Consider the following 26,035-nt stretch of genomic DNA (forward strand, 5'->3'; position numbering starts at 1 on the left):
AGCGAAGTCCCAGTGATGGGTTGAGGATGTGAATGTCAGCTGCCTCCCCCACCCCAGGCCCTGTGGTTGCAAAGATGCTCTAACAGGAAGCGGGTTGGAGGAGCTGCACAGCTTCCTGCTCCCCCAGGGCTGAGCAGGGCCAGAGGGGCGAGTGCCAGCCTTGGGCCACGAGACCCAGCTTCTTCAGGGTCCTGGCAGCTTCCTCTTCCACAGCTACTTCCGTGTAGCCGGGGGCCCCAGAGGCAGAGGCAGGAGCCACTGCCTGTTGCCCAGGCCACCCTCCACCCTCCCCAGTTGGGAGCCCTGCCCCCTGGGGCCGGGCCAAGCCCAGAGGCTGGCTTAGGATCCGATGGGGGACTGGTAGGGCAAAGGTCTTGGGGGGGCAGAGGGGGCTGGGCCAGGGCCCCGGGGGGCTCCAGCCATGAAGTCTCGGCAAAAGGGAAAGAAGAAGGGCAGCTCGAAGGAGAGGGTGTTCGGCTGTGACTTGCAGGAGCAGCTGCAGCGTTCGGGCCAGGAGGGTAAGGAGGCGGCTCAGGGCAGCTGCGGGGTGGGGGGCACGGAGTGAGGGGCAGAGGCAGCACCCAGGTGCTTGGGGCAGTGGCGTGGGGTCAGCACCCAGGAGCCTGAGGAGCAGGTGCTGTAGGAAACGTGGCTGAGCGGAGAAGGCCGGGGAGCCCCCTTGTGTAACTACCTGGGGATGGGGAGGCTGGGGGGCGGGGAGAGGATGGAGAGATGAGAAACAGAAGAGAAGCAGGCAAAAGTGAGGTGACGGCATCACTACGGGGGACAGAGCAGGAGGCTGGGGGGACGACGTGGTCAGCAGAGGAGTGATGGAAAGGCCAATGGAGGATCCTTGGGACTGAATGGAAGGAGCTGGGAGAAGGGCTCTTAGGAGAGTCTGACGGTGGCGCTGGGGAGGACGGGGGTTTCCTGGTCCGAGGAGAGCGTCCAGGAACGTGGTTGTGGGGCTCCAGCGCTCAGACCCTCATGCAGCCTTGCTGGGCTGCCAGTGAGGGCATGGGCTGGGACCTCCCACAGTCTCCATGGCCCTCCCTGGGCATAGGAGGGACAGGTTCAAAGCAGGCGGGGGGAGAAGCTGCTGAAATGGGGGGACGCTAGTAGGATAAGAGAGATGCCCTAAGGCTGGTTGGAGGGTAGAGGTACAGGGTGCAAAGGAATGAGTGTGGGGCTGTCTTTGGGGCCTGTCTACTGTTTCCCTGGGCTCCCTAGAGGGGCTCGGAAGCCAGCAGGAGCAGGGGCAGCCCTGGGCTTAGTCTGGCATGGAGCAGCCCCTCCTTAACGTAGCTGGATTTGATTTGAAGTTGACCCCAGGGACCCTGGCTGCCCAGTCCACCTTGTTTTTGGCACTTGGAGCTCCTCCCAGAGCAGGGCACGTTCCCCCCCCACCATCCCACCCCACCCCAATCTGTCATTTCCTCTTTGTCCTCTCTGCTGCTCTGGGCTGTGGCTCCTGTAGGGGAGGGAAGGTGATGGTGGTTCCTAGCTCATTTCCTGCCCTTAGCCCCGCCCCCCTTGTCCCCAAACACCTCCTTCCCCTTTTCTCCTCCCCCAGAGGCCCCCATCCCCACCGACCGGTTAAGGGAAACCCCGGGCCCCAGAGTAGAAGGTTACACAGCTTCAGCCGTGGAGGCCCTGCTCTGCCTTTTTCTTCCCCTCCTGCAGAGCCCGGCTCATGGACTCCTCTTGAGAACCTGGACTCTTGGCCAAGGGCCACAGGATTCAATGGGGCTGACGTTCTTCCAGCTTTCTGCAAACTCTCAGTTCGGTCTCTTCATCCCTGCGCTGCACTGCCCTGTGGCCCCTGGCAGCCCAGTGCTGAAATGCAGACCCCCACCCCGGATCCAGTATCCCCTCCGGCCTCTGTCTGCATTCCCGGCCGCCAAGGGGCCCGTTCTCTGGAAGGCTTAGACATCTGGTCCTAGAGAATTCTAGAGGAGAGAAGCCCGTCCTGCCCCTCCTCAGAACCTTACCTGAGCTCAAGGGTGTCAGGATGTCCAGCACCCTATGCAATAGGGACAGCCTCTCCCCATCCCCCTTCCCCCAGCACAGACAGGTGGGAAGTGAGAGGACAGAGCCAGAGCGAGCCTGGCTACGGCTGTTCCCTTTAACCCAAGACTCCGCACAGAATCAAGGCCACACTTGTGGAGATCTGTGTTCCTGCTTAATTTATCCTCCCTGATTAGCTTAATTTTCCCCATGCTCATCTGCTTGGTCTCAGCGCCCTCTCCCTGCTCCCGGCCCTAGGAAGGTGGGTCACTTCCTTCTCCAAGCCCTACCTGTCCTGAGTTCTTCCTTTTCCCAAACTCTCTCTCTTGGCTGCCTTGTTCAGGTTTCGGATTCTGCCGGTCTCTAAATTCCGGGCCCTCTTCCCGGGCTGCATTCCCTGATGTCTCCATTCCTTGACCCCATCACCTCAGCCCTGTCTTCCTTTTGTCCTCCCGTCTCTCCTCTCATCCTAGACCCTTTCCTCTGTGGCTCTGATTCCTTAGGTTCTTAAATGCCTTCTTTTTCTTTTCTTTTCTTTTTTTTTGTTTAGAGAGGTGGGGGGAGGGGCAGAAGGAGAGGGAGAAGGAGAGAGAGAGACCATTAAGAGGCTCCACACCCAGCACGGAGCCAGACACCAGGCTCCATCTCAGGACCCTGAGATCAAGACTGGTGCCAAAGGCAGGAGCTGCTTAGCCTACTGAGCCACACAGGTGCCCCTTTAAGGGTCTTTTCAGGAGATCCAAAATCCACAGAGAAGGGCATGAGCGGGGAAGATCTGGCTTGGTTGCCGTCCTGTGGAGAGAGCCCAGGCTTTAGGTGATACTGGGCTACGCGTCAACAGAGCGACGTGGTGGTCGAAAGAGCTGGGATGCCATTAGGAACCTGAGCGTCAAGCAGCAGCCAAGGGAGAAGGGTCCACCCTGTTTCTGCATTCAGGGTTGGGGACCTGGGGGTAGGGTGAGGCTGGCAAATGGGCCCAGGTCCCGGAAGGAGGGATGAGGAGTGAACTATAGCACTAGGACTGAGGACAAGAGAAAGGAACAGGGCACAAAATTTAACAAAGCCCTCACTCTTAGGGCTGCACCAGTGCCTGGGTGCCTTTTTTTTTTTTTTTCTTTTTTCTTCTTTCTTTCTTTCTTTCTTTCTTTCTTTCTTCTTCCTTTCATTTCCTACGTTTCTTTCCCCCTTTCCTTTATTTCCTTCCCTTTTTTTCTTCCTTTTCTTTCTTTCCTCTCTTTCTTCCTTTTCTTTCTTTCTTTCTTTTTCCTTCCTTCCTTCCCTTTCTTTCTTTCCTTTCTAAGTTTATTTATTTTAGTAATCTTTTTTTAAAAAAGATTTTATTTATTTATTTGACAGAGAGAGACACAGCGAGAGTGGGAGCACAAGCAGGGGGTGGGGAAGAGGGAGAAGCAGGCTTCCCGTGGAGCAGGGAGTCCAATGTGGGGCTCCATCCCAGGATCCTGGGATCATGACCTGAGCTGAAGGCAGATGCTTAATGACTGAGCCACCCAGGTGCCACTATTTTTTGTAATCTTTACCCCCAGTATGGGGCTTGAACTCACAACCCTGAGATGAATGGGCCCGGGATTTAGAGACCCGCAGCTCTTTCTTAAGGATGCTCTCACTCCCAAGGTTGTGTGTGTGCGCAGTTGCCACCAGCACAGCCCTAGAATTGGGTGCCTCCTTAAATTCTCCACCCTCATGCCTTCCTTGTCTCACCCAAGTTCCTGGCTCTGGGGTGCAGGAGGACAAAGGGTGTGGACACCGGCTCATACAAGGAGGGTTTACAATCATGGTTGATGGGCTCATGGATTACTTCCTTCATTCTCTATTTCCATCTTACTTAATTACTCAATTCCAGCAAGAACTTGAGCTGGAAGTGTGGGGGTTAGCAAGTGCATGGAATTCAGCTCTGTCACAGGGAGGTACACAAAACTGTGGCAAAGTTGTGATCCAAATCCCAAAATTTTATGAAAGGGTAGAATAAAATGACTGAAGGAATTGGGTTGAAGGAGAAACAAGAGGAGGAGGTGAGATTGGTATCCGGAAATGCATATCACGTGATGCTGCATGGTTTCTGGATACGGCTCTGAGCTTCCTACTGATTCAAGTAAAGAGGTAAACATCGTCAGGAGTAAGACTCAGAAAACCCAGCAGGAAAAAAAAAAAAAAGAAGATGGCTGAGGAGAAACAGCTCTGACACTGACACATGAGAGGGTTTTCTCTGGTTTTCCCATTCTCATGGATGGGAGGGTTTGTCAGAGGTGTGACTGGCTCTCAGACTGGGACAGCAGCGGGGTCTGGTTGTAAACATACTGCGCTGAGTTTATACTTCATCTAGACCCGTGAGGTAAGCAGTGAAGACTAGGGTGAAGCAAGGATTTAAGGCAGGGAAGGCTTCAGAAGGAGAAACATGTGGCCTCGTGAAGATGGGATCTCACCCCTGGGTTAGAGTTTCCTGTGTCTGAGACACCATGTCAGAAAACATGAGACATCAGATTGGTTACTCAGAAAGGGGACCAAAAAAAAAAAAAAAAAGTCACAATTAGATCATGTCCTTAAGGAGCTTACAGTCTAGTAACAGCAGAGGGGGCCCAGGTCGGGAGAGAGAATACAACTTTTTTTTTTTTTAAGATTTTATTTATTTATTTGACAGAGAGAGATCACAAGTAGACAGAGAGGCAGGCAGAGAGAGAGAGAGAGAGAGGGAAGCAGGCTCCCTGCTGAGCAGAGAGCCCGATGTAGGACTCGATCCCAGGACCCTGAGATCATGACCTGAGCCGAAGGCAGCGGCTTAACCCACTGAGCCACCCAGGTGCCCCGAGAATACAACTTTTTGCGCGCTTGGATTTGGATGCTGGCCCTAGCTGGGTGGTACTGGGCACTTGTTACTTCTTTGACTCTCAGTTTTCTTATCTGGAAAATGGGGACTAGAATATCTAAAGCACAGTACTTGGCACACAGGTGTTTCTCTCCTGACCTGACCTGTCCCAATTTTGTGTACCTTCCTGTGACAGACCTGACGCCCACACGCTTGCTTCTAAGACGGGGTGCTTCACGATAGTCCCCGTCAGCTCTGCCCCTTTTGGGTCAGGACAACGAATGTTCCTTCATCTTATACACAGAGTGTTTAATAAGTGTACTTTCGAGACCTGTCCTGTTACTCCAAGCGCCCTTCCAACCAGACGGCTGCCTCTTGGAAAATTCTGGAAACCAAGCAGTAATTACAGAGCAACAAATTTCAGTTCCATGAAGGCTGAGCTTTCTAATGGGAATGGGCAATCTGGAGAGCCAGGAGGCTTCCCATCCCTTGGGGGCATTTAGGCAGAGGCTCTAGACTCCCTGGGCAGAGAGATCTCAGAGAGATGTGCAGGCGAGAGCTGATGTCCTCTAAGAATCCGTCTGACAAGTTTTAATTCATGAGCTCTGCTTCCAGTCTCCTCGAACCCCTTCCCTATGTTTCCGTCTCTCAGGTCCCCTGTGGTGTCTGACCTCCCAGACCTGATTTTTCTCTCTCTGCTCCATCTGTGTCCCCAGTGCCACAGGTGCTGAAGAGCTGTGCGGAGTTTGTGGAGGAGTACGGAGTGGTGGATGGCATCTACCGCCTCTCGGGGGTGTCTTCCAACATCCAGAAGCTCCGGTGAGTCAGGCAATGAGGGGAGAGCTCTATGGGCCAGGAGGCCAGGGAGCCAGAGGGGCGAGGGCAGCGGGTAGAAGGAAACATGGGTGCTGGGTGCTGTCTAAGGGAGGAGCTCCGGACTCCTCAGGAAAGGCTGAAACCATACACCCCATTTTCCCCCAGGCTGGCATGCATGTGTCTACAGACACATATGTCTCCGCTCCCCCGTACAACCACCCAGCTTAAACGTTTGGGGTTATAATTCACATACCATAAAACTCACTCTTTAAAAATGGGCAATTCAGTGATTTTTTTAGTACATTGACAAGGTCACACCGCAATCACCACCATCGAATTCCAGAACATTTCCTCAACCCCAAAAGAAACACCCAAAAGCAGTCACTCCATGTTTCTCCTTTCCCTCAGCCTCTCGAAACCACTAGTCTGCTTTCTATCTCTATGAATGTGTCTTTTCTGCACGTTTCAGATAAATGGAATTGTATAATTGGAAACTTTTGTGTCTAGCTCTTTCCCTTAGCTTGTTTTTAGGGTTCATGCAGATTGTCTCAGATGTTGGCCTTCATCTCTTTGTGTGACAGAATCATATTTCGTTTGTCCGTCCATCAGTCGATGAGTATTTGGATGGTTTCCACCTCTTGGCTCTTCTGCGGTAGCGAACGGATGACTTATTTCATATCTTCTTTGGAGAACTTTCTATTCAAACCCCTGGCTCATTTTTTTTTTTTATTTATTTGCTCACTTACTTATTTTTTAAAATATTTTATTTACTTGACAGAGAGAGACACAGCGAGAGAGGGAACACAAGCAGGGGAGGTGGGAGAGGGAGAAGCAGGCTTCCCACTGAGCAAGGAGCCCCATGTGGGGCTCAATCCCAGGACCCTGGGATCATGACCTGAGCCAAAGGCAGATGCTTAATGACTGAGCTACCCCAGTGCCCCACCTGGCTCATTTTTAAATTGGGTTATTTGTTTCCTTTGAGTTGTAAGAATTCTTTATAAATTCTGGATTTTTTTTTTTTTAAAGATTTTATTCATTGGGGCACCTGGATGGCTCAGTGGGTTAAGCCGCTGCCTTCAGCTCAGGTCATGATCTCAGGGTCCTGGGATCGAGCCTCGCATTGGGCTCTCTGCTCAGCGGGGCGCCTGCTTCCTCCTCTCTCTCTGCCTGCCTCTCTGCCTGCTTGTGACCTCTCTCTCTTAAGTAAATAATACAATCTTTAAAAAAATAAAAAACACTTAAAAAAAGGATTTTATTCATTTATGAGAGAGAGAGAGAAAGAGTGAGCAAGAGAGAGAGAGCGGAAGCCAGGAGGTGGGGCAGAGGGAGTGGGAGAAGCAGATTCCCGCTGAGCAGGGAGCCTGACAAGGGGCTCCATCCCAGGACCCCTGGATCATGACCTGAGCCAAAGGGCAGATGCTTAACGACTGAGCCACCCAGGTGCCCCTATATATTCCACATATTAAACACTTATCAAATCTCTGATTTTCTTCCATCCTGTGGGTTGTCTTCGCTTTCTTGGTCGGGTCCTCTGACACTCAGGAGTTTGTCATTTGGTGTTCAATGTATCTGCTTTTTCTTTGGCTGCTTGTGCTTTTGGTGTCTTATCTAAGAAACTGTTGCCTCTTCCAAGGTCGTGAAGATTTACACTCAACCTTTCCTTCTGAGAGTTACACGCCTCCATCTTTACTCGTACCCAGAAACACATGTACACTCATCTCTCCGCTTTTCTTGAATCCTACATACCCCAACCTTGCTACGCAACACCCACAGTTCCATCCCTGACACGTCTCCCTGTTCACACACAGCCCACGTCCCTAGTCCCCACCCCCCCACAACCCCATGTGCAATCCATCTACACCCACTGCCTCACTTACACACATGCCCCACAGCCTCCTTCCAGGGCCCGTGCACATGGCTGCTGTGCCAGCCCCCACCACTCCTGACCACGCTCCACCTCCCCAGGCAGGAGTTCGAGGCAGAGCGGAAGCCAGACCTGCGCAAAGATGTTTACCTGCAAGACATTCACTGCGTCTCGTCCCTGTGCAAGGCCTATTTCAGGGAGCTGCCCGACCCCCTGCTCACTTACCGCCTCTACGACAAGTTCGCAGTGAGTTGAGAGGCGAGGCAGGGTGGGACCCAAGGCGGAGGGGCAACCGCTGGGGAGGCTTTGACCTCCCGAGTGCGTCCAGTGGCAGACAGGGTCCTGTGATGCTCCATGACCGAGACCACATGAGAACGAAGAGGTCCCTCCCTGCAAATTCCCGCCATGGGTTGTGGAGGGGGGCAGGGAGGGCTGCTACCTGTGCCCTCCCGTCCCTCTTCCCTTGGCCCTTCCTCCATCAGCCTGCAGATCACACACAGCCCAGGGGTGGGACTCGGGGAAGGCAGACCCCAGGCCGAGAGCAGAGGGCCCTTGGAAATCACCTAGACCCGAGCTTCCTTATGTTTAAGAGAATGAGAGCCCTTCTCAGAAGCCAACCCTTTTTCAGGCCTGCCCTTCCAGGAGCAGATTGTATGTCAAGCCTCTTTTGAGTAAGAAGACATGTGACAGAAATGCTCTCTTGAATTCAGTAACATTTTAAAAATAAGTTGCATTTTTACCAAACAGAATAGCATTTAGAAATCCAGAACAGCAGCCCACTGCATTCAGCCCGCACAGGCTAGCCTGGGTGGGCGCTTGCCTTCCTGGGCACCTTGGAATAACCCCATAGCCTGGGAGCACCCACAGGGAGGGGTCACTACTGAACCGGAGCCTTCTGACGAGGGTGTTGAGGCAGACTGGCAGGAAGGTGCTCGAGGTCACCAGGCTATTGAGTGGCATAGCCAAGACCCAGCTGCAGGCCTTGTGGGCCCCAAATTCTGAGCTCTGCCTGGTATGTCATGTCCTCTGAAGGATCTGGGGTGGGGGATGGGGTGGGGCACAGCACAGCATTGTTTGCAGGAGTCAGGCTTAGCGCTCCCAGGAGTAGTCAGGGGCAGTGCTGGCTCTATGCCTCATTTCTTGAACCCTTCCTCCCAATCAGGATGCCGTGGGAGTGCAGCTGGAGCCTGAGCGCTTGGTCAAGATCCTAGAAGTGCTTCGAGAACTCCCTGTCCCCAACTATAGGTGCGTGTGGATTCCCGGCTCCTGGCTCCCGGAGTCCCAACCATCCCCATACAGCCCTTGTCTCATCGGCCTCCTGACCTCCATCCCTCCATCCCTCCATCCAACACCTGGCCCCGATGCCTCCTTTCTGCAGGACCTTGGAGTTCCTCATGCGACATCTGGTGCACATGGCCTCATTCAGTGCTCAGACCAACATGCACGCCCGCAACCTGGCCATCGTGTGGGCCCCCAACCTGCTGAGGTGGGCACCGCGGGAGCAGTGGGTGGGATCCAGGCTGAGTCCCCAGAGGCGGCTCCAGGAATGGGTGTGGCTGCACGGGTGCACTGGAGAGGGCTGAGGGGGTCTCGCAGAGCCCAGGGAGAAACAGGAGGGTTCCAAAGTACATCGAGTGGGATGGGGTTCACTGGACACAAGGCCTTTGTGTCTTCCTACACTATATCACTGAGCTCAGGGATTGGAACAGGAAGAGTCCTTGTGGAATGTTTGTTTAGCAAACATCTTACAGTCTCCTGGAGAACTGGCCTGCATATCTCTGTGTGCCAGGCCAACTCTGAGAAGTCCTGAGAGCGATTATAACAGCACACTCCTGTGTGCAAAAGAAGTAGAGATTAATTCTGAGGGGGGTGTCCGAGAGGGCTTCCTGAAGGGAGTGGCACTGAGACTTGAATCATCATGTAGTTGAAGAGGTGGGGAGGAGGTTACAGGCATGCAGGGGAGAAGGGGTAGGCTATTTTTAGAGAGAGAATTCAGATGGGGAAGTGTGGCGGGACTGCAGGGGAGTAACTCCATATTGCCACAGGTCCAAGGACATAGAGGCCTCGGGCTTCAACGGGACAGCAGCCTTCATGGAGGTGCGTGTGCAGTCCATTGTGGTCGAGTTCATCCTCACACATGTGGACCAGCTCTTCGGGGGTGCTGCTCTCTCTGGTCAGTGTGCCACCCACCACGCCACTACACTCTGTCTGGGGAGTCATGTCAAGGTGACAGAGGGCCTTAGAGGTCACCTAGTTCAGTCTCCGTGTTCTGCACATGAGAGAACGGAGTCACAGAGGGATGTTGTTTATGGTCCTGTGGAGAAGATGCTGGGGAGATGATGGTGTGGTCGGTACTTGAGCAGCCCCCTCCTGCTGAGCCTGACCTTCTAAGCACCATCTGGGTTCTTGGGGCTACTGACTGATCATTCCCACCCCTAACCCACAGGGCCAATGTCCTGGGAGCTCCTACCCCTTTTCCCTGAGGATTCCTTTTTTTTTTTTTTTTTTTAAATTTAGTCACTTGAGAGAGAGACAGAGACAGAGAAAGCACAAGCAGGGGGAGAGGTAGAAGCAGGCTCCCTGCTGAGCAGAGAGCCTGATGTGGGACTCAATCCCAGAACCCGGAGATCATGACCCAAGCCGAAAGCAGATGCTGAACTGACTGAGCCACCGAGGCGCCCCCCCTTCCCCCCCCCCGCAACCCTCCCGCTGAGGATTCCCTCTTGAGGAGCTAGACATGGAGCATCTGCCTCCAAAGGCTTCCGAGTATATCCCCAACCAGCTAGTTAGTTGGTGAGCGGGAGGGGGCTGTGAGGAGCTGGATACCTGAAGCCCTCTCTCACCTCTGTTCCTGCCCGGCCAATTCCTTTTCCTTTCCTAGGTGGGGAGATGGAGAGTGGATGGCGATCACTTCCAGGGGCCCGGGCATCAGGCAGCCCCGATGACCTTATGCCCAGGTCCCTGCCCTGCCACCTGCCTAGCATCCTGCAGGCTGGCGATGGACCCCCACAGATGCGGCCCTACCACACTATCATTGAGCTTGCAGAGCACAAGTAAGGCCCCCTTCCTGGGCCCCCCTCCTGCACTGACCACCAGGCCCAACCCTAATGTTCTCTCTATTCCCTCCAGGAGAAAGGGATCTTTGAAGGTCAGGAAGTGGAGATCTATCTTCAATTTGGGTCGCTCTGGCCATGAGACCAAACGTAAACTCCCCCGGGGGGCTGAGGACAGAGGTGAGTCTGGAGAGAGGTAGGGGGAGCTCTGCTGAAGGTGTACGAGGCCCCGGCTCTACAAACATCTGTGTCTTGCAGAGGACAAATCCGATAAGGCAACTCTGCGGCCCGCCAAGAGCATGGACTCACTGAGTGCTGCAGCTGGGGCCAGCGATGGTGAGTCTAGGTGTGCCCTTGCTGTGTGTGTGTGTGTACATACGTGCAGGTGTAGGCAGGTGAACACCCATGTGCAAGCCTGTCTGAGACTGTGTCGGCCAAGGAGTAATAGTATTACGGATGAGCCCATTGCGTGTGCATTCCTGTGTGCTTGTGTGTCTGTGCACGTGGCCATATGTGCTCACTATTTGCAAAAATACATAATGAGCTCCTGTTACGCACCAGCCAGAGTCCCAGATGCTAGGGTTAGTAGTGAGTTTATCATCTGATCAGTGGGTGTGTGCCTCTGAGTGTACAGAGAGGTCCAGGGTGGTGTGTGTTTGTGGAGGTAGGGGGCACTGATGGCCAGTGAGTGTATCTTCATGGAGGGAAGTGAGTGTATCTTCACTCACTTCCTGAGTAAGTGTAGTCGCTGAGGTGGCTGTGGAACATTCGCAGGAGTGGCCCAGGGAAGCTCGGCCAGGTGCCTCCCAACTGTCCTGGCTCTCAGGCCTGAGAAAGCAGGGGACATTCTCCAGAGCCTTCCCAAGGTGTCCGGGCCGCTCGCGGCTGAGGTTACTGCTCTCTTCTCTCTCCTCCGCAGAGCCAGAGGTGCTGGTGGGACCTGGCAGTCCCCGGCCAAGCCCACTGCTACCGGATAGCTTGGAGAATGATTCCGCAGAGGCAGCAGAAGGTGAACAGGAGCCCGAGGCAGAGGCCCTGGGTGGCACGAATTCTGAGCCAGGCACGCCACGAGCAGGACGGTCAGCAATCCGTGCTGGGGGCTGTAGCCGTGCAGAGCGCTGTGTTGGGGTGCACATCTCAGACCCCTACAACGTCAACCTCCCACTACACATCACCTCCATCCTCAACGTGCCCCCAAATATCATCTCTAACGTCTCCTTGGCCAGACTCACCCGTGGCCTTGAGTGCCCCGCCCTACAGCCCCGGCCAAGCCCTGCCTCTGGCCCTGGGCCTGGCCCTGGCCCCCCAGGTGAGGACTCAGGGATCTCCCAGAACTGTGAGACGGGGCTAGAACCCTAAGCTGAAGCTCTGGTGCCAGGGATCTGTCCTGGGGATGGCAGAGGCCTTGGGCCCCAGGCTTTGGATGGTCACCTTCAGTTGCCTCCCTGGATGCCGGGTTGGAGGGATCCGGTCATATCACCAGGTTCTGTGGTTCATGGAGAGGGGATCTCTGGCATCCTTCAGGTCACTGATATACCGAAGAAGGGGAGTCTGTGTCAGATATATACAGTAGGGATCACTAAGTACAAGGTGAGGATATACAATAGATGATGTTATAATAATAATGGTATTAATACTAACAGCTAATGTTTACTGAAGGCTTACTATATGCTGGGTGCCATGATTAGGACTTTGTAAGCATCAGCTTATCTCATTCTCTCCTAATCTTGTGACACAGTTATTGTTGCTTGCAGTGGGACAGGGGACCTAGGTTAAGCTATTTGTTGTTCATTTCAGTTGGAGGTGGCAGAGCTGGGGTCTTGGACAAATCTGAGTCTTATTTTCCTCATATTTAAAATAAGGATAAACACCCTACATTATAGAGCTGTTTCGTGGGGGGGGGAATTAGATAAGGTGTTGTGAAAGGTACAGTGTGGTGCCTGGCACCTGGTAGGAGCTCAGCAAGGCAGCTATAAGCCAGGAGTCAGGGATACTGATCTGAGAGGGTCAGCCACATGGAGTACCTAGGCTGGGAGCGTTGGGCCTGAAACGGCAGTAATGTTAGGAAGATCTGCATTGGAAAGGGTCAAGGCTGGTCTTGACCTTTGTGTTCCTGACACTTCCTTTCTTCCAACAGATGAGAAGTTGGAGGCAAGTTCAGCCACAGGTCCCCTGGCTGACAGTGGCCCAGAGGGCATGGCCCCTGCCCTGGAGGACTGCCTGTCCCAGGAGGTGCAGGATTCCTTCTCCTTCCTAGAGGACTCAAGCAGCTCAGAGCCTGAGTGGGTGGGGGTGGAGGATGGGGAGGTGGCCCAGGCAGGAGCAGCAGGAGCAGCCTTCTCCCCTGGGGAGGACGACCCTGGGATGGGCTACCTGGAGGAGCTCTTGCGAGTTGGGCCTCAGGTAAGGAGGAGCTGTGCTGGGTTTGAGGGTGGTGAGGAAGCCAGAGGGTGGACAGGGCCATCTGGTCCTGAGCTCCAGTGCTATGTCTACAGGTGGAGGAGTTCTCCGTGGAGCCACCCCTAGATGACCTGTCCCTGGATGAGGCGCAGTTTGTCTTGGCCCCCAGCTGCTGTTCCCCAGACTCTGCTGCCCCCAGACCCGAAGGAGAAGAGGAAAGTGGGGAGGAAGTCTTCCTGAGTGCCTATGATGACCTAAGTCCCCTTCTGATGCCCAAACACCCAACCTGGGAGGGTCCAGGAAGTCTGGAGGAAGAGACAGCAGGGTGTGGGAGACAGGGGGCTCCAGGGCAGGCCGAGGGAGAAGATGCATGCTGCAAAGTAGGGGAGGCCAAGGAGGCTGAGCCTGAGAACACATGGGCCATCAGGGAGGAGGCTGAGGGGAGTCCGGAGAGTGAGGTGGAGGATGGAGAGGCAGGTGAGAAAGGAGGGAAGGCTGGGGAAAGCCAAGAGATGATGGTCAGTTTGAGAGAAGAGAGTGGGAAAGAGACAGAGGCCAAGGGAGAGGAGTCTAAAGGCCAGCAGGAGGATGAGAGTATGAAGGAAGCTCAGGATGTGGAGGGAACAGAAGGAGAGCAGGGCAAAGACAAGGAGATGGAAAGAAAGACTGAGAGAGAGGAAAAGGCTGAGGAAGGCCAGGAAGGCCAGGTACGAGCCAGAAGCGACCCAGAGTGTGGGGTCCAGGAAAACCAAGTTGCTCAGGAGAGCTGGGAAGTTGTACACAAACAAGAGGCAGAAGAAGCCAGAGAGGATGAGGTTAAAGGGCAGGAGGGGCCGAAGGACCAAGAGGCAAGAGAAGACGGAGGAGATGGTGAAGATGGCAGAAGCCCAGAAGCAGCAGCTGGAGGAGGAGGAGGAGAGGTCAGCATGGACAGGGAGAGTGGGGATGGAGAGTCTGAGAGAGACCAGAGGGCTGGAGGTGACCATTTAGGAAAGGACTCCCCTCCTGAAGGGTCACACGTAGAGTCCCTGGAGGTTGACAGTGCCAAAGGGGGCAATTCCCAGTCCTCTGAGGCAACCCCACAGCCACCCCAGCTTGAGGAGATAGAGCCTGAGGGGCAGCTCAGTCCAGAGGGCTGCAACCTGTGCCCCTGTCCTCTTGGCTCACCTAGCGGTGTGGGCATGCGCCTGGCTTCCTCCCTGGTTCAGGTCCAACAGGTCCGCTCTGTGCCCGTGGTGCCCCCCAAACCACAATTTGCCAAGATGCCTAGTGCAATGTGTAGCAAGATCCATGTGGCGCCTGCAAACCCATGCCCAAGGCCTGGTCGGCTCGATGGGACTCCTGGGGAAAGGGCTTGGGGGTCCAGAGCCTCCCGTTCCTCTTGGAGGAATGGAGGCAGTCTTTCTTTTGATGCTGCTGTGGCCTTGGCCCGGGACCGCCAGAGGACTGAGGCTCAGGGAGTTCGGCGGACCCAGACCTGTACTGGGGGTGGGGACTATAGCCTCATCCCCAGAACCTCCCCCTGTAGTATGATCCCTGCCTATTCTCGGCCACTTAGCTGCCTGGAGCTACCACCCGAAGACACAGAAGGGTCTGGACACCGTAGTCGGCATAGTCTGCCCCCCAGGGAACACCAGCCCCCTGACCCTCTTCTGTCCCCCCAGCGCCGATCATATGCATTTGAAACACAGGCTACCCCTGGGAGAGGTGAGGAACTGTGAGTAGGACCATAGCACTGGGCAAAGAGGGTAGTAGGTTGTCTCCAATCTCGAGGATCCCAGACTAGCTGTCTCTTCTGCAGCCTGAGCAGCTGTAGTGCCCAACACCATAGGCTTTGGGAAGCATTGCCTCAGTTGGTTCACCTGAGTTTGTCTCAGACACAAAGCACTTATCCCTTAGAATATTCCCAAGAAAGTCACCAAAATCCTGTTACCAGGGACTGGGGCCTTGGTCAAAGGAAACAAAGAGTAGGCAGAATACTTAAGAGGTTTCTCAACATGAAGAATGAAGAGGGAACTCAGCAAAGTGCCTGCCCTCCTCTGAGGCTGTGCACTTCCCTTCGTGGAAGACCAGGGTGGAGGAGGGGAGGAAAGGGCCATGTCAGAGCCTGTCACACATAAACACTTCTGAACTGCCCATCCTGACTCTGCTCTTGGATTCCTCCAGACCCTCCTAGCCCTAGATTAGGAGGACCACGTCAAGGAGCTCGTTGAAGGCCTCGGGCCTCAAAAACCGGACTGGCCCCCTTTCCAGCATCCCTACCGTCTGCCTCCAGTCCCCTTTAGGAAGAGAGGTCTTGTACGGATCTCCCTGGCTTCTCATTTTTCCTTCGGAATAACTTCCTCCTATTTCGGGGAAGGGGAATGGCGTAACTCAGGCCATGGGACTGCTTCTCCAGACAGGCTGGGGCTGCAGATTCTGTTCTAGTTAGAAGCAATGTCTCAGAATAAAAGTTGTACTTTTATATGTAAACAGTGTGGAGTCTCATTATGCTTAATAGAGTCTAAGGTGATAGGGGTCGCATTTTCACGTTTGGCAAAACGTCCTTTCGCAGTTGTTTGGGTGCTCGTCCTCTGTCGTTGTCATGGAGACCTGTGGCTAGAAACTAGAGCTAGGTTCATGGTGGCCAGGAAACGAGGAAGAGAAACTTGTATTTACATAATGCTCGTTCTCTATCAGTACAGGCTGCGTATTCTACAAGCAAACAATCTATGCTCTTGATTTAATTACTCCACGTAACAATTCCGCAAGGCTGGTACCGGGATCTCCATTTTCCGGAGAGGAGACCTGTACAGTGAGGTCAGTTAGGGAGGCTGATTAAGTCCAAGGCTTGCCAGAGATCTCAGCGGTAAGAAGTGAGAGCGGCAGGTTTGAGATCCAAGTGCGTCTGGCTCCAGAGACTAAACTCTTCTCATCACAGCACACTCCGGATCCACTACGGCTAAGTCTCAACCGAGAAGATTGGGAATCAAGGTCCTTCTCACAGCGACTGAAGCCTCGCAAAAACTGGAAGCTCTGGGGGTCTTTGGGTAGTAACTGCTGACGCTCGTACAAAAGACCGTAGGCAGAACCGTCCTCCTCTCCAGTAGACGCCAAAACAGGGTCCTGATCCAAGATGGCCTCCCATGTAGCCCTTGTTAAAGATGGCGCCTCCGTCCGACATCCTTCCCTCTATCCGAGCCAGCCTCGCTCCTTTCTACCACTAAAAACGCCTTGTTCGGCAGGAAGAGGGTAGCACACATTAGTCGTCTTTCTTTCTTGCCGAAAGCGACGAAGTCTTCAATGTCACTCTCCGGGGATCCCAGGAAGTTCCTTCTTCTCCGCCCCGGCGACATCCCCACCCATCGGCATCTTTTCGCCTCACCAGGCGGGAAGGACCGGAAGTGGGGCCGCTCAGAGGCTGAGGAGGCTGGGCGGGTCCAGAGAGATACTTCCGCCCCTCACCAACATGGCCGCAGGCCGGGAGTGCGCATGAGCAGTTGTCCATGGAGAGCTTTCCGAGTCCGGGAGAGGCAGAGCTCGGTCAGGGGAGATCCGCGGCCTCGGCGGCCTCGGCCGGTGAGTTCGGGCCCGGACGCGAGTCGGGGGTCCGGAGGCTGGGTGGGCCGGTGGGCAGGGCAGCCTTGATTCCGCTGCCGTTTTCAGGCGGCGGACCTCCCGGGAGGAAGCCTTTGTTTTGAGGGAGGGGGCCGTGCCCGCTCCTCGCTCGCCCGCCCCGCTTTGTGGGCCGAGCGCTCTCCCCGCCCCTGAGCGCGCGCGTCCCCGCCCTCCTGCGCTGCCAGCCGCCGGCCGGGACCGCGGGCCCGCCGAGCCCCGCGCCCGTTCCTGGCCGCCGAGCGCAGCGCGGGGTCGCGGGGCGAGCGCGGCGGCCGCCCGGGCTCCCGGGCTCGCGGCTCGCGGGCTCGCGCCTGCCGGCCGCGGGGCCTGCGGGGAGACGCCGCCCGCGCGGGCACGGTCGGGGCGCCGGGCTTCTTGGGGACTTGGTGATTTTCCCCTTTGTGTCCAGACTTAGCAGGGGCTCTCGCCGGGCTCTCCCGGCCCGAGCGCACACGCCACAACTGCCCGGCCGCGTTTCCGTGTCGCATCCCCTAACGCTCAGGAAATGCTGCCGGATGTCCAACTAAGATTTGAATTAGCGGCCTGACCCGGTTGCCGGCGTCCTCCGAGGCCGCCCCTGGCTGACAGCTGTGGGCGACAGAGACGCCTCCGGTGCCCGGCCGTCTCTCCCCTCGCCTCCTCCCGCGGTCAGCGCCGAAGCCTCGGAGGGCCGCTTCCTCCGGCGGGTGGAGGATGGCCAGGTAGGTGGTACCGCAACGCCGGCGCTACTTCCCCCGAGGGACTGGGATCTTCTGGCAGCGTGACTTCCTCCGGACAGTTTCACTTTCAGTTCTTTTTCCTTTTTTCTTTTTTGTTTTTGTTTTCTGGGTTTTGGTTTTTTGTTTGTTTGCTTGTTTGTTTGTTTTGGTCAACGCTTTCCTTCGATGTGGACTTTCCAGGGCCCATCCGTTGAAGATTTTCCTTAGATAGGAAAGGTTTCGGGGACCTTCTGGGTGGAGTCTACACCAAAATCTTACCGTTCGTGCGGGGATAAATTTGTTCCTTTGTACAGGGTAGCTGTATCTTTTCTCGAGGCATCTGTCTCAGCTCATTGTTTTTCCTGCCCTCTTGGCTGGGTGTCAGGGTCCTAAGGCGGGCACCGTGCAAATGAGTTCCTTTTCCATTGTCTCTCCTTCCGAACCTTGAACCTGGAGTTTTTTCCCTTCTTGCTGAGGTTCAGTCGTCTTGGAGTTGTCATGGCAACATTTTAGCAACTGTGTTGTTCTAGGGGAAGGCTTGGTGAAGAAAATAGAAGGGGCTTGCAAATGACACACTTGGACTTCAGGGTGTCTAACAAATGACATAAATCCGGACACTCCAAAGCAGGAGCCCAAGGGGCCAAGTAGAATGAGGCCCAAGGGGCCAACTATTTTCTTTATGGTTCAGGGAGGTTTCCCCTTCCTAGGTGTGAGAACAGAAATTTTTGAGTCCTGTATGTGGCTCAGAAGCTCAAAGAAGCCCCAGCGTCCAGTGGCCCTGGTTTTTGGTAGTGGTGGTCTAAACATGGTGTATCGTGATAACTTTAGTCATGGTCCATCCAGAAATAGGTTGTTCCTCCGTCTTTAAGTATAAAGACCGTGACTTGAAGCGATAATGGAGGGCTGAGAAACACTGTAGGGTTGCTTTTTCAACCACCATACCCCACCTCTCAGCATCAGAATGGAGGAAACCGACTGTCCTCTGTAGATTGATTGCATTATGTACTTGGCTGAGTCTTCCTGGAGCCCAGCTTCTTGAAACAGAGAGACTATTCAGTTTCCTGGACTCAGCTGCAAACTCCCTGATTTCTGTCAGGACTTAGCACTCAGGCCTGTGAGGCAGGAGATTTGAAGACTCCAAAGAAGGACCGGCTCCTCGGATGTGCCGCCTTACAGAGAGATGAAGGGGTGAGTGAAGAAGCGGCGGGCGGGGGGCGGGAGACGGGAGACGGGAGGCGCGGGAGGAGGCAGAACGGCTAAGAGCGCTGGCTCTGGAGCCGGGCAGACCTAGATTCTGATCTCAGCCCCGTCGCTGACCAGCGGCCTGTCTGGTGTCTCATCCACAGAACGCGAGTAGCGCTGCTTGCCCCACTGTGCTGTTCTGAGTGCTGAATAATAACGCATGTGAAGTGCTTAGCTCAGTGCTGTGCCCGCAGTAAACACTCAGTAAATACCAGCTGTTGTTATTCTAACCTAACCCGGCGTCTGTCGGGAATGCCATTGAGTCTGGAAGCCGTATGTTACTGGGTCATTGAACGTTTTCTTCCCTTCTTCCCTCCTTTCGTTTGTCCCGTCACAAACAGGCAGCAGAAAACAGCTGAAGCAGAAGAGGGGACAGTGCAGATTCAGGAGGGTGAGTGGTCGAAACAGACCCGAGCCCAGGAGCCCAGCTTGGCCTCTCCCTATCCCCCATGGACGCATCTGCCATGCACCCTGGTCCTTCTGAGTGACATGCAGGTGGGAAGAGGGAGAAAGGCAGTAAGTCGCAGGCTTCTTCCTTGCTCGTCTAACTCAGGTGCAGTGGCAACTGGGGAGGACCCCACCAGCGTGGCTATTGCCAGCATCCAGTCAGCTGCCACCTTCCCTGACCCCAACGTCAAGTACGTCTTCCGAACTGAGAATGGGGGCCAGGTAAGGGAGGGGGCCAGCTGCCTGCAGGTGTTACCGGGGGTTGGGGTTGAGGGAGGTAATGAGCCTGTCCAGGGAAGACCTGGCTTGGAGGAGGCGGTGACCACGGGGATGCCTGCGGGGTGGAAGGGAGGGGCCGGGCGGAAGAGGTTTGGAGGAGAGGTCGGAGGGGGGTGGAGGCTTGGCCAAAACCTCTGGGGACGGAAGGGGAATGGCTGAAGCTTTGTCCCTGAAGCACTCTTATTTCAGGGCTCAGTCCGAGAGAATCTTTATGAGCGGCCTGGGCCCCAGCATTGACTCCTGCATTCTCTCTCCCCACTTTCCCATTTCCTCCTGCTTCTAGGTGATGTACAGGGTGATCCAGGTGTCTGAGGGGCAGCTGGATGGCCAGACTGAAGGGACTGGCGCCATCAGTGGCTATCCTGCCACTCAGTCCATGACCCAGGTATGGGGGCCTGGGCTGGTGAAGGGACTGGAGCTCGGAGGGGTAAGGTGAAGCCAAACCTGTGAGATCGGGGTGGGGCTGGAGGTGGCGAGGCATCTAGGGCTGCCTTGTCCCAAGGCACCAGGTTTTCCCTTTCTGGATGTTTCTCTCTCCTTACCCCCAGGGATAGAAGCTTCAGGGTAACTCAGTGGGAAGCACCTGACGGACACTGGACTCCATTCTGTTGTTCCCCTCCCCAGGCGGTGATCCAGGGTGCATTCACCAGTGATGATGCTGTTGACGCAGAGGGGACAGCTGCTGAGACGCACTACACTTACTTCCCCAGCACTGCAGTGGGGGATGGGGCAGGGGGTACCACATCGGGGAGTACAGCAGCTGTTGTTACTACCCAAGGCTCAGAGGCCCTGCTGGGGCAGGCGACCCCTCCCGGCACCGGTGAGCTATGTGGGGGTGCCGACTGGAGGGGCTAGAATCGGGGGTGGGCCTTTCCTGGGATCCCTTAATGCTCACCGAGACCTGGGCAGGCAGTGGGTCTGGGGCTGCCCTTCCAGCAGGAGGAAGGATCCCTCCAGAGGAGGATCCTAGCTAGGACCTTGGCCTCAGAGCTTGATGCGGTTCCTAAGTCCCACATCCCGACACAGCCTACCCTCCACCTTCACAGGCCAATTCTTTGTGATGATGTCACCCCAAGAGGTGTTGCAAGGAGGAAGCCAGCGCTCCATTGCCCCCAGGACTCACCCTTATTCCCCGTGAGTAGCCCCCGCTCCTTCTCTGTTGCCGTGGCGGTCTCGATCCCTACCAACTCCTGTGTCCTTCCTGACCCCAACCTCTAATCTTATTTTTTGTCCTTCCCTCACTCTGGCCACCCTGGGGTTTGTCATCAGGAAATCAGAAGCTCCCAGGACAACTCGGGATGAGAAACGCAGGGCTCAGCACAATGAAGGTGGTACTAGTTGGTGGGGTTGGGGATAGCCGTGGTGTCTGAGCAGGAGGGCTCAGGTAGCTCGACGGGGCCTGTGGTGAGTTCTCACTGAGTCACCTTGTCCTCCCTTTTGCCCCCCAGTTGAACGCCGCCGCCGAGACAAGATTAACAACTGGATTGTACAGTTGTCCAAGATCATCCCAGACTGCTCCATGGAGAGCACCAAGTCTGGCCAGGTCATGGAAGGACCCTGGGAGTGGCGGGATGCCTGACTTCTGTCTCCTGGTGGTGTTTCCAGACATGGTAGCGAGGGCACACGGCAGGAAGTCCTGCTGACCTTTCTCCAAGGTTCCTGTATCCTTGTGAAACGTTCTGCCACTGTCCTTAGGGGAAAAGGAGGTCCAGAGTGTGAGTGCACCACGGGAAGGCGAACCAGGTAGCACCTATTTTAATCCTCATTTCGCTTGCCTTTTCTTGCAGAGTAAAGGTGGAATTCTGTCCAAAGCCTGTGATTACATCCAGGAGCTTCGACAAAGTAACCACCGGTTGTCAGAAGAACTGCAGGGGCTTGACCAGCTGCAGCTGGACAACGACGTGCTTCGACAGCAGGTCAGACCCCTCCCCAAGTCCATGGCCAGCGAGCTGCTGTGGGACACCTGCCTCTGGTGTCCATAGAGAGGCCTTCATCTTTTTCCCCGTCACTAGCGGGGGTCTGAATCTGGTCGGGGATTTGGCTGGGCCAGTTTTTCTCCTCACTCTCCGTGGCCCCCTTTGCTATGTCAGGTGGAAGATCTGAAAAACAAGAACCTGCTGCTCCGAGCTCAGCTGCGGCACCACGGAGTCGAGGTCGTCATCAAGAATGACAGCAATTAACTGAGGGGACTTGGGGGGTTTGGGTCCCATCACCCCTTTCCGAGAACTGCACCCAGCCCAGGAGCAACAGGCTAACCCGTGCCCCTTTCCTTCACTGCCCGCTTCTGGCGGGGCTCCGGGGGAGTTGAGACGGCATGGCTTTGAACCCAGGCCCCAGACAGAGCTGCCTGCGCGGGTGTGAAACACACACGTGGGGGCGCACTGACAGCCTGGCCCCGCCCGCCCCACAGCCCCCCACCCCACCCCCGGGGCCCTTGTGCTCCCGCAGATGCATGTGCTGTCCCCGCGCTGGATACCGGACACACACGACGTGGGGGCTCGCCCTGTGCCTGCTGACAGTGCCCGCAGAGGGTCTCTGCCCACAAGCGATGCTCCGGCTTGCCCCAGGACTGGGGCGCTTCCACTTCCCCGGGAGCTCGGCCGTGCACTTGAGGACTCTGGGGATTAGGCTGTAGCCAGAAGTGGGAAACAGGCCGCTTAGCAGCGGCTGCTGCCCCAGGAAGAGAAGGTCGGCGGGCAAGCAGCCTGTGCAGAAGTCTCCGGAGCCAGGGAGAACAACAGACCGGGGCCCGTGTGGGGCCTTCCCCTCGTGGGGATGGATTTTCCTTTTCTTTTTCTTTCTTTCCTTTCTTCTTCTTCTTCTTTTTTTTTTTTTTTTTTTTAAGATAAAACGTTCAGAGCCACTGTCATCCCTGGTTTTCGTCCTTTTGTGGGTTCCGGGGCTGGCGCGGGAGGCGCACTGTATTTTGCCCTGTAAGGGTTGGGCCAAGGTTAGGGTGGGCTGCTGCTCCTGTGGTCCTTACCCTGATTGCCTGCGCCTGGGCCGGACCAGCGTATCGTGCGCCCCGCCCGCGCGGGGCAATCGCAAAAATGTCCGTGGCCCGCGGGTATCCGCGAACAGGTGCTGCGGGGGCGGGGCGGGGCCTCCACTTCCGGTTCCGGCCCCGGCTCCGGGAGGGCGGGGGAGATGCTGCGGGCACCGAAGGGGCGGCCCGGGGCCGCATTCCTGTGGCTCGCCGTGGCGGCGCGCACCATGGCCGGAGGTACCTGCGGGGACAAACCTGGGACCTCGTCCCGACCTACCTGCGGGCCCGCGGGAGGAGGTGCAGCGGCGGGGCGTGGCTCCGGGGTCCGCACGCCCGCGCCCCGGGGCTGGGGCGCAGCCAGGTGGAGGGGGCGCCGCGCAGCCGTGCCGGGCAGCCCGCTCGGCTCAGGGCTCTCGTGCCTCCTTCCTCAGCGCCCACGGTCTCGCTCCCTGAACTGCGTTCGCTCCTGGCCTCGGGCCAGGCCCGGCTCATCGATGTGAGATCTCGGGAGGAGGCGGCAGCGGGGACCATCCCGGGGGCGCTCAACATCCCGGGTATGGGACAGAGGGGACGCCCGCGCGGGTGACCTAGAGGCCGTCCAGGAGGGGGCTCCTAGGGCAGCGTGGGCGAATGCGCGGTCCCGGAGGGCCCTGTATTCCTCTCAAGCCCCCTACCCTAGCTTCGTGGAGAAGGGCTGCTGGGAGGCGAATCCTGGCGGCGAAACTGGCTCTTCCAGCTTGAGCGGGTAACAGGCGGCGAGGAAGGGGCGGACCCGCTTTTCTACCTTGACCTCCCCAAGATTGGGTACCCGCCCGCCGCTTCTCGCTGCTGGGGAGAGGGCTCCCGTTCAGCTGTTTGGCTGCCTTCCCGCGCAGGTGGGCCTGTCTGGTCCTGGAGGTTGGAGGGGAGTGGGATTGGGCCTCCTAGGTTGTTTTGGGGCCTTCTGAAGATTTGTTGGGGCTGCAGGACCCAGTCCTTCCAGGCCGGGTCTGAACCTGATATCGCCCACTGCCGGCTCTCCTTTCTCTCCCCTCGACTCCTCCCAGTATCTGAGCTGGAAAGTGCCCTGCAGATGGAGCCCGCTGCTTTCCAGGCTTTGTATTCCGCCGAGAAGCCGAAGCTGGAAGAGGAGAACCTCATTTTCTTCTGTCAGATGGGCAGGCGGGGCTTGCAGGCCACGCAGCTGGCCCAAGGCCTTGGATACACAGGGTATGGGGAATGTGTCGGGTGCTAGCTGGACAGGGACTGGGGACGGCCTCCTAGACCAGTCCTTCCTCACCCGCTTTGTTTCCACAGGGCTCGAAACTACGCAGGAGCCTATAGAGAATGGTCCCAGAAAGAAGGTTAGGTAGAAGATGGCTTACTGATGGCCCCCTCTCCCCCACCCCCATGGCCAAAAACCCTAACCAAGGGTGGGGAAGGGGCAAACTTAGAATGGGCAGCTCCTTACAGCACTGAGCACGCAAGCCTATCAAATAAAGATAATTTAATAAAAATACTGGAAGCACTGAATTTGTCAGGTGGATGCCAGATAGTCCTAATCTTGATCTGGACTTCGGTTCAGCCCTGGGTCCTTCTCCATTCATCTGTCCCCCACCCTGCACCCTCCACTCCCCATGCCCACCCAACACCAGCAGTTTCCTGAGATGATGATTCTCTTTCTATAACAACTGTGTGTGTGTGTGTTTTAAAGATTTTATTTATTTGAGAGAGAGCGGGAGCACAGAGAGAGAGGAAGAAGCAGACTCCCCAGCGAGCAGAGGGTCTGATGTGGGGCTCCATCCCAGGACCCCGGGATCATGACCTGAGCTGAAGGCAGATGCTTCACTGGACTGGGCCACCCAGGCGCCCCTAGAACAATTGTTTTCAGCCCAGGATACACATCAGAATCACTTGGTACCTAAAAGCAAACAAATTTAAAAAAAAAATGTTTGGGCGCTATCGGAGATTTGGAATCTTGGGGGTGGGACCTGGGTGGTAGTGGGTTTGTGAGCCTTTGCAATGAATGTGATGCGCCGTCTGGAGCCGAGCCCGCTGCTCCCGAGCTCAGCAGACAGGCCTCCCTCAGCCCTGCTTCCGTGACTGTTCGTGACAAATAGTCTCTGGCTGATTCTCTGCAAAAATGGCAGAACAGAGTGACAGGGACTATATGTCCTTCAGATCCTAACATTTTTACTCTCTAGTCCTTTCTAGATGAGGTTTGCCTGCCCTTGCCCCAGACCTTCAGGTCCCTAGCCCCAACCTCACCTCCCTGAGAGTTTGTCACTGGCTTGAGGAAACCAAAGGGCGGTGCCCAGCAGTGAGTAACGGATGTCACTCTTCATGGCCACAAGTTTGTCAAACATTGATTGCAGGTGTGAGGAGGAGGAATCCGGCGCCACCAAAGACAGGCCCCAGTTTCTATCAGTGCTGTTCTTTGATCCTGCACTGGATTGAACAAAACTGATAGAGTGAGAAAGCTTGCTGACAGACAATCAACACTACGAAGTCGGTGTATAACTTCCCTCGAGCGTGCAGCACAATTCCATGCATGTCTTCCCAGACCTTTCATGTATTTTCACATCAGAGCTCTGGCTTCCTCAGTTTGGTATTTGAAGCTTTTATTCTTTGAGGTGCTTGGCTGGCTGGGTCTGTAGAGCATGCTGCTCTTAATCTGGGGGTTCAAGCCCCATGTTGGGTGTAGAGACTACTTTCAAATAAAAAATATAAATGAATAAAATTCTATTCCTTTATTTCTGGAAGAGAAAGTTGGGTTACAGATGGGTCCAATTTTCTGAATTTTCAAGTTTCTGGAGAAATCCCTTTGGACATAGCCTGCTTTCCTTGCCTTTCTCTCCCCTTCTGCCTCTTGGGCTGGAGGACCCAGGCCCCCCTACGACTTTTACATCACAGCCTCACAGCCCACCCTGCACTACCATAAAATCTGCCGTTCCGTCTGGGCTCTCCAGCTTCTCATGGCTCTCCCTTCCTCTCCCGGGGTGAACCACAGCACGTTACCATCTGAACTTAGGTGGGTAGTGTTGGGTCTGCAGAGAAATTGAAATAAGGAGTCTAGGCCAAGGTTTGGCAAAAAGGTATCTGTTCTTCCTTCCTTGAATACCCACATCCCTTTGGCTCTCAGACTGGTTGGAAGGTTTTCCTGGGGTCTAGTTTCCCTCTTTGTTTGCATCTTAACTATTCTGGTCTCTTTCCTCCCCTTCTCAAATATTATAATTGGATTATAGCATCTCTCTCTCTCTCTTTTTTGAAGTGTATTTTTCCTACAATAAAATGCAGTTAAGTGTTCAGTTCATTGAGTTTTGACAATTGTATGCTCACTTGAAACAACTATCCTGATAAGATCTAGGACACAGAAAACCCCAGAATTTTTCTGGAGCTCCCTTCCACTTCCATTCTTAATCTTTTCTCCCTTCCTTCCTTCCTTCCTTCCTTCCTTCCTTCCTTCCTTCCTTCCTTCCTTTTGTAAGATTTTATTCATTTGAGAGAGAAAGAACAAGCTTGGGGGAGGAGCAGAGGCAGAGGGAGGAGCAAACTCCCCACTGAGCAGGGAGCATGATACGGGGCTCCATCCCAGGACCCCAGGTTTATGACCTGAAACGAAGCAGATGCTGAACCACTTGAGCCACCCAGGCGCCCCATCCTTGATCTGTTCTATCTTCTATCACCATAAACTAGATTTTTAGCTCCCATTCCAGCCTGCCAACCTACATGATTTGAATTCTTCTGTTTAGCCAGTGAGGGTCAGAGAGGGTCTTGGAGGTAAACCAAGCTGGCCTGCCGCAGGACCGATCGTGCCCTCTGGCTTGATCATCGATGTTAAGAGAA

At 55.4% G+C, this 26,035-nt stretch overlaps 3 protein-coding genes across 6 annotated transcripts; all 3 read left to right on the forward strand.

Moving 5' to 3' along the window:
• Positions 1-76: 76 nt before the first annotated feature.
• On the forward strand, positions 77-16,203 carry ARHGAP30 (Rho GTPase activating protein 30). 2 transcript variants are annotated; one of them, XM_047705821.1, is made up of 12 exons: positions 77-518; positions 5,545-5,647; positions 7,610-7,754; positions 8,671-8,753; positions 8,887-8,994; positions 9,554-9,681; positions 10,390-10,561; positions 10,638-10,741; positions 10,820-10,897; positions 11,481-11,870; positions 12,699-12,964; positions 13,057-16,203. In XM_047705821.1, the coding sequence occupies exons 1-12, from the start codon at positions 422-424 to the stop codon at positions 14,680-14,682; spliced, it is 3,300 nt and encodes a 1,099-aa protein (XP_047561777.1). In that variant the 5' UTR covers positions 77-421; the 3' UTR covers positions 14,683-16,203. The 2 variants fall into 2 exon arrangements, with proteins under 2 accessions (XP_047561777.1, XP_047561778.1); XM_047705822.1 differs by lacking the exon at positions 77-518 and having other exon boundaries at positions 7,614-7,754.
• Positions 16,204-16,363: 160 nt separating this feature from the next.
• On the forward strand, positions 16,364-22,093 carry USF1 (upstream transcription factor 1). 2 transcript variants are annotated; one of them, XM_047705831.1, is made up of 12 exons: positions 16,364-16,519; positions 16,968-17,259; positions 18,353-18,444; positions 18,840-18,889; positions 19,052-19,167; positions 19,508-19,609; positions 19,849-20,044; positions 20,271-20,358; positions 20,494-20,552; positions 20,673-20,767; positions 21,012-21,140; positions 21,315-22,093. In XM_047705831.1, the coding sequence occupies exons 3-12, from the start codon at positions 18,437-18,439 to the stop codon at positions 21,402-21,404; spliced, it is 933 nt and encodes a 310-aa protein (XP_047561787.1). In that variant the 5' UTR covers positions 16,364-16,519; positions 16,968-17,259; positions 18,353-18,436; the 3' UTR covers positions 21,405-22,093. The 2 variants fall into 2 exon arrangements, with proteins under 2 accessions (XP_047561787.1, XP_047561788.1); XM_047705832.1 differs by lacking the exons at positions 16,364-16,519; positions 16,968-17,259; positions 18,353-18,444 and having other exon boundaries at positions 18,839-18,889; positions 19,052-19,136.
• Positions 22,094-22,299: 206 nt separating this feature from the next.
• Positions 22,300-23,706, forward strand: TSTD1 (thiosulfate sulfurtransferase like domain containing 1). Of its 2 annotated transcripts, XM_047705833.1 has the most exons (4): positions 22,300-22,447; positions 22,642-22,764; positions 23,257-23,419; positions 23,507-23,706. In XM_047705833.1, exons 1-4 carry the CDS (start codon positions 22,372-22,374, stop codon positions 23,556-23,558), a joined length of 414 nt encoding a protein of 137 aa, XP_047561789.1. In that variant the 5' UTR covers positions 22,300-22,371; the 3' UTR covers positions 23,559-23,706. The 2 variants fall into 2 exon arrangements, with proteins under 2 accessions (XP_047561789.1, XP_047561790.1); XM_047705834.1 differs by lacking the exon at positions 22,642-22,764 and having other exon boundaries at positions 22,335-22,447.
• The last annotated feature ends 2,329 nt before the right edge of the window (positions 23,707-26,035 follow it).

This window comes from Lutra lutra, chromosome 15 (genome assembly GCF_902655055.1).
Source record: "Lutra lutra chromosome 15, mLutLut1.2, whole genome shotgun sequence".
Lineage (NCBI taxonomy): Eukaryota > Metazoa > Chordata > Mammalia > Carnivora > Mustelidae > Lutra > Lutra lutra.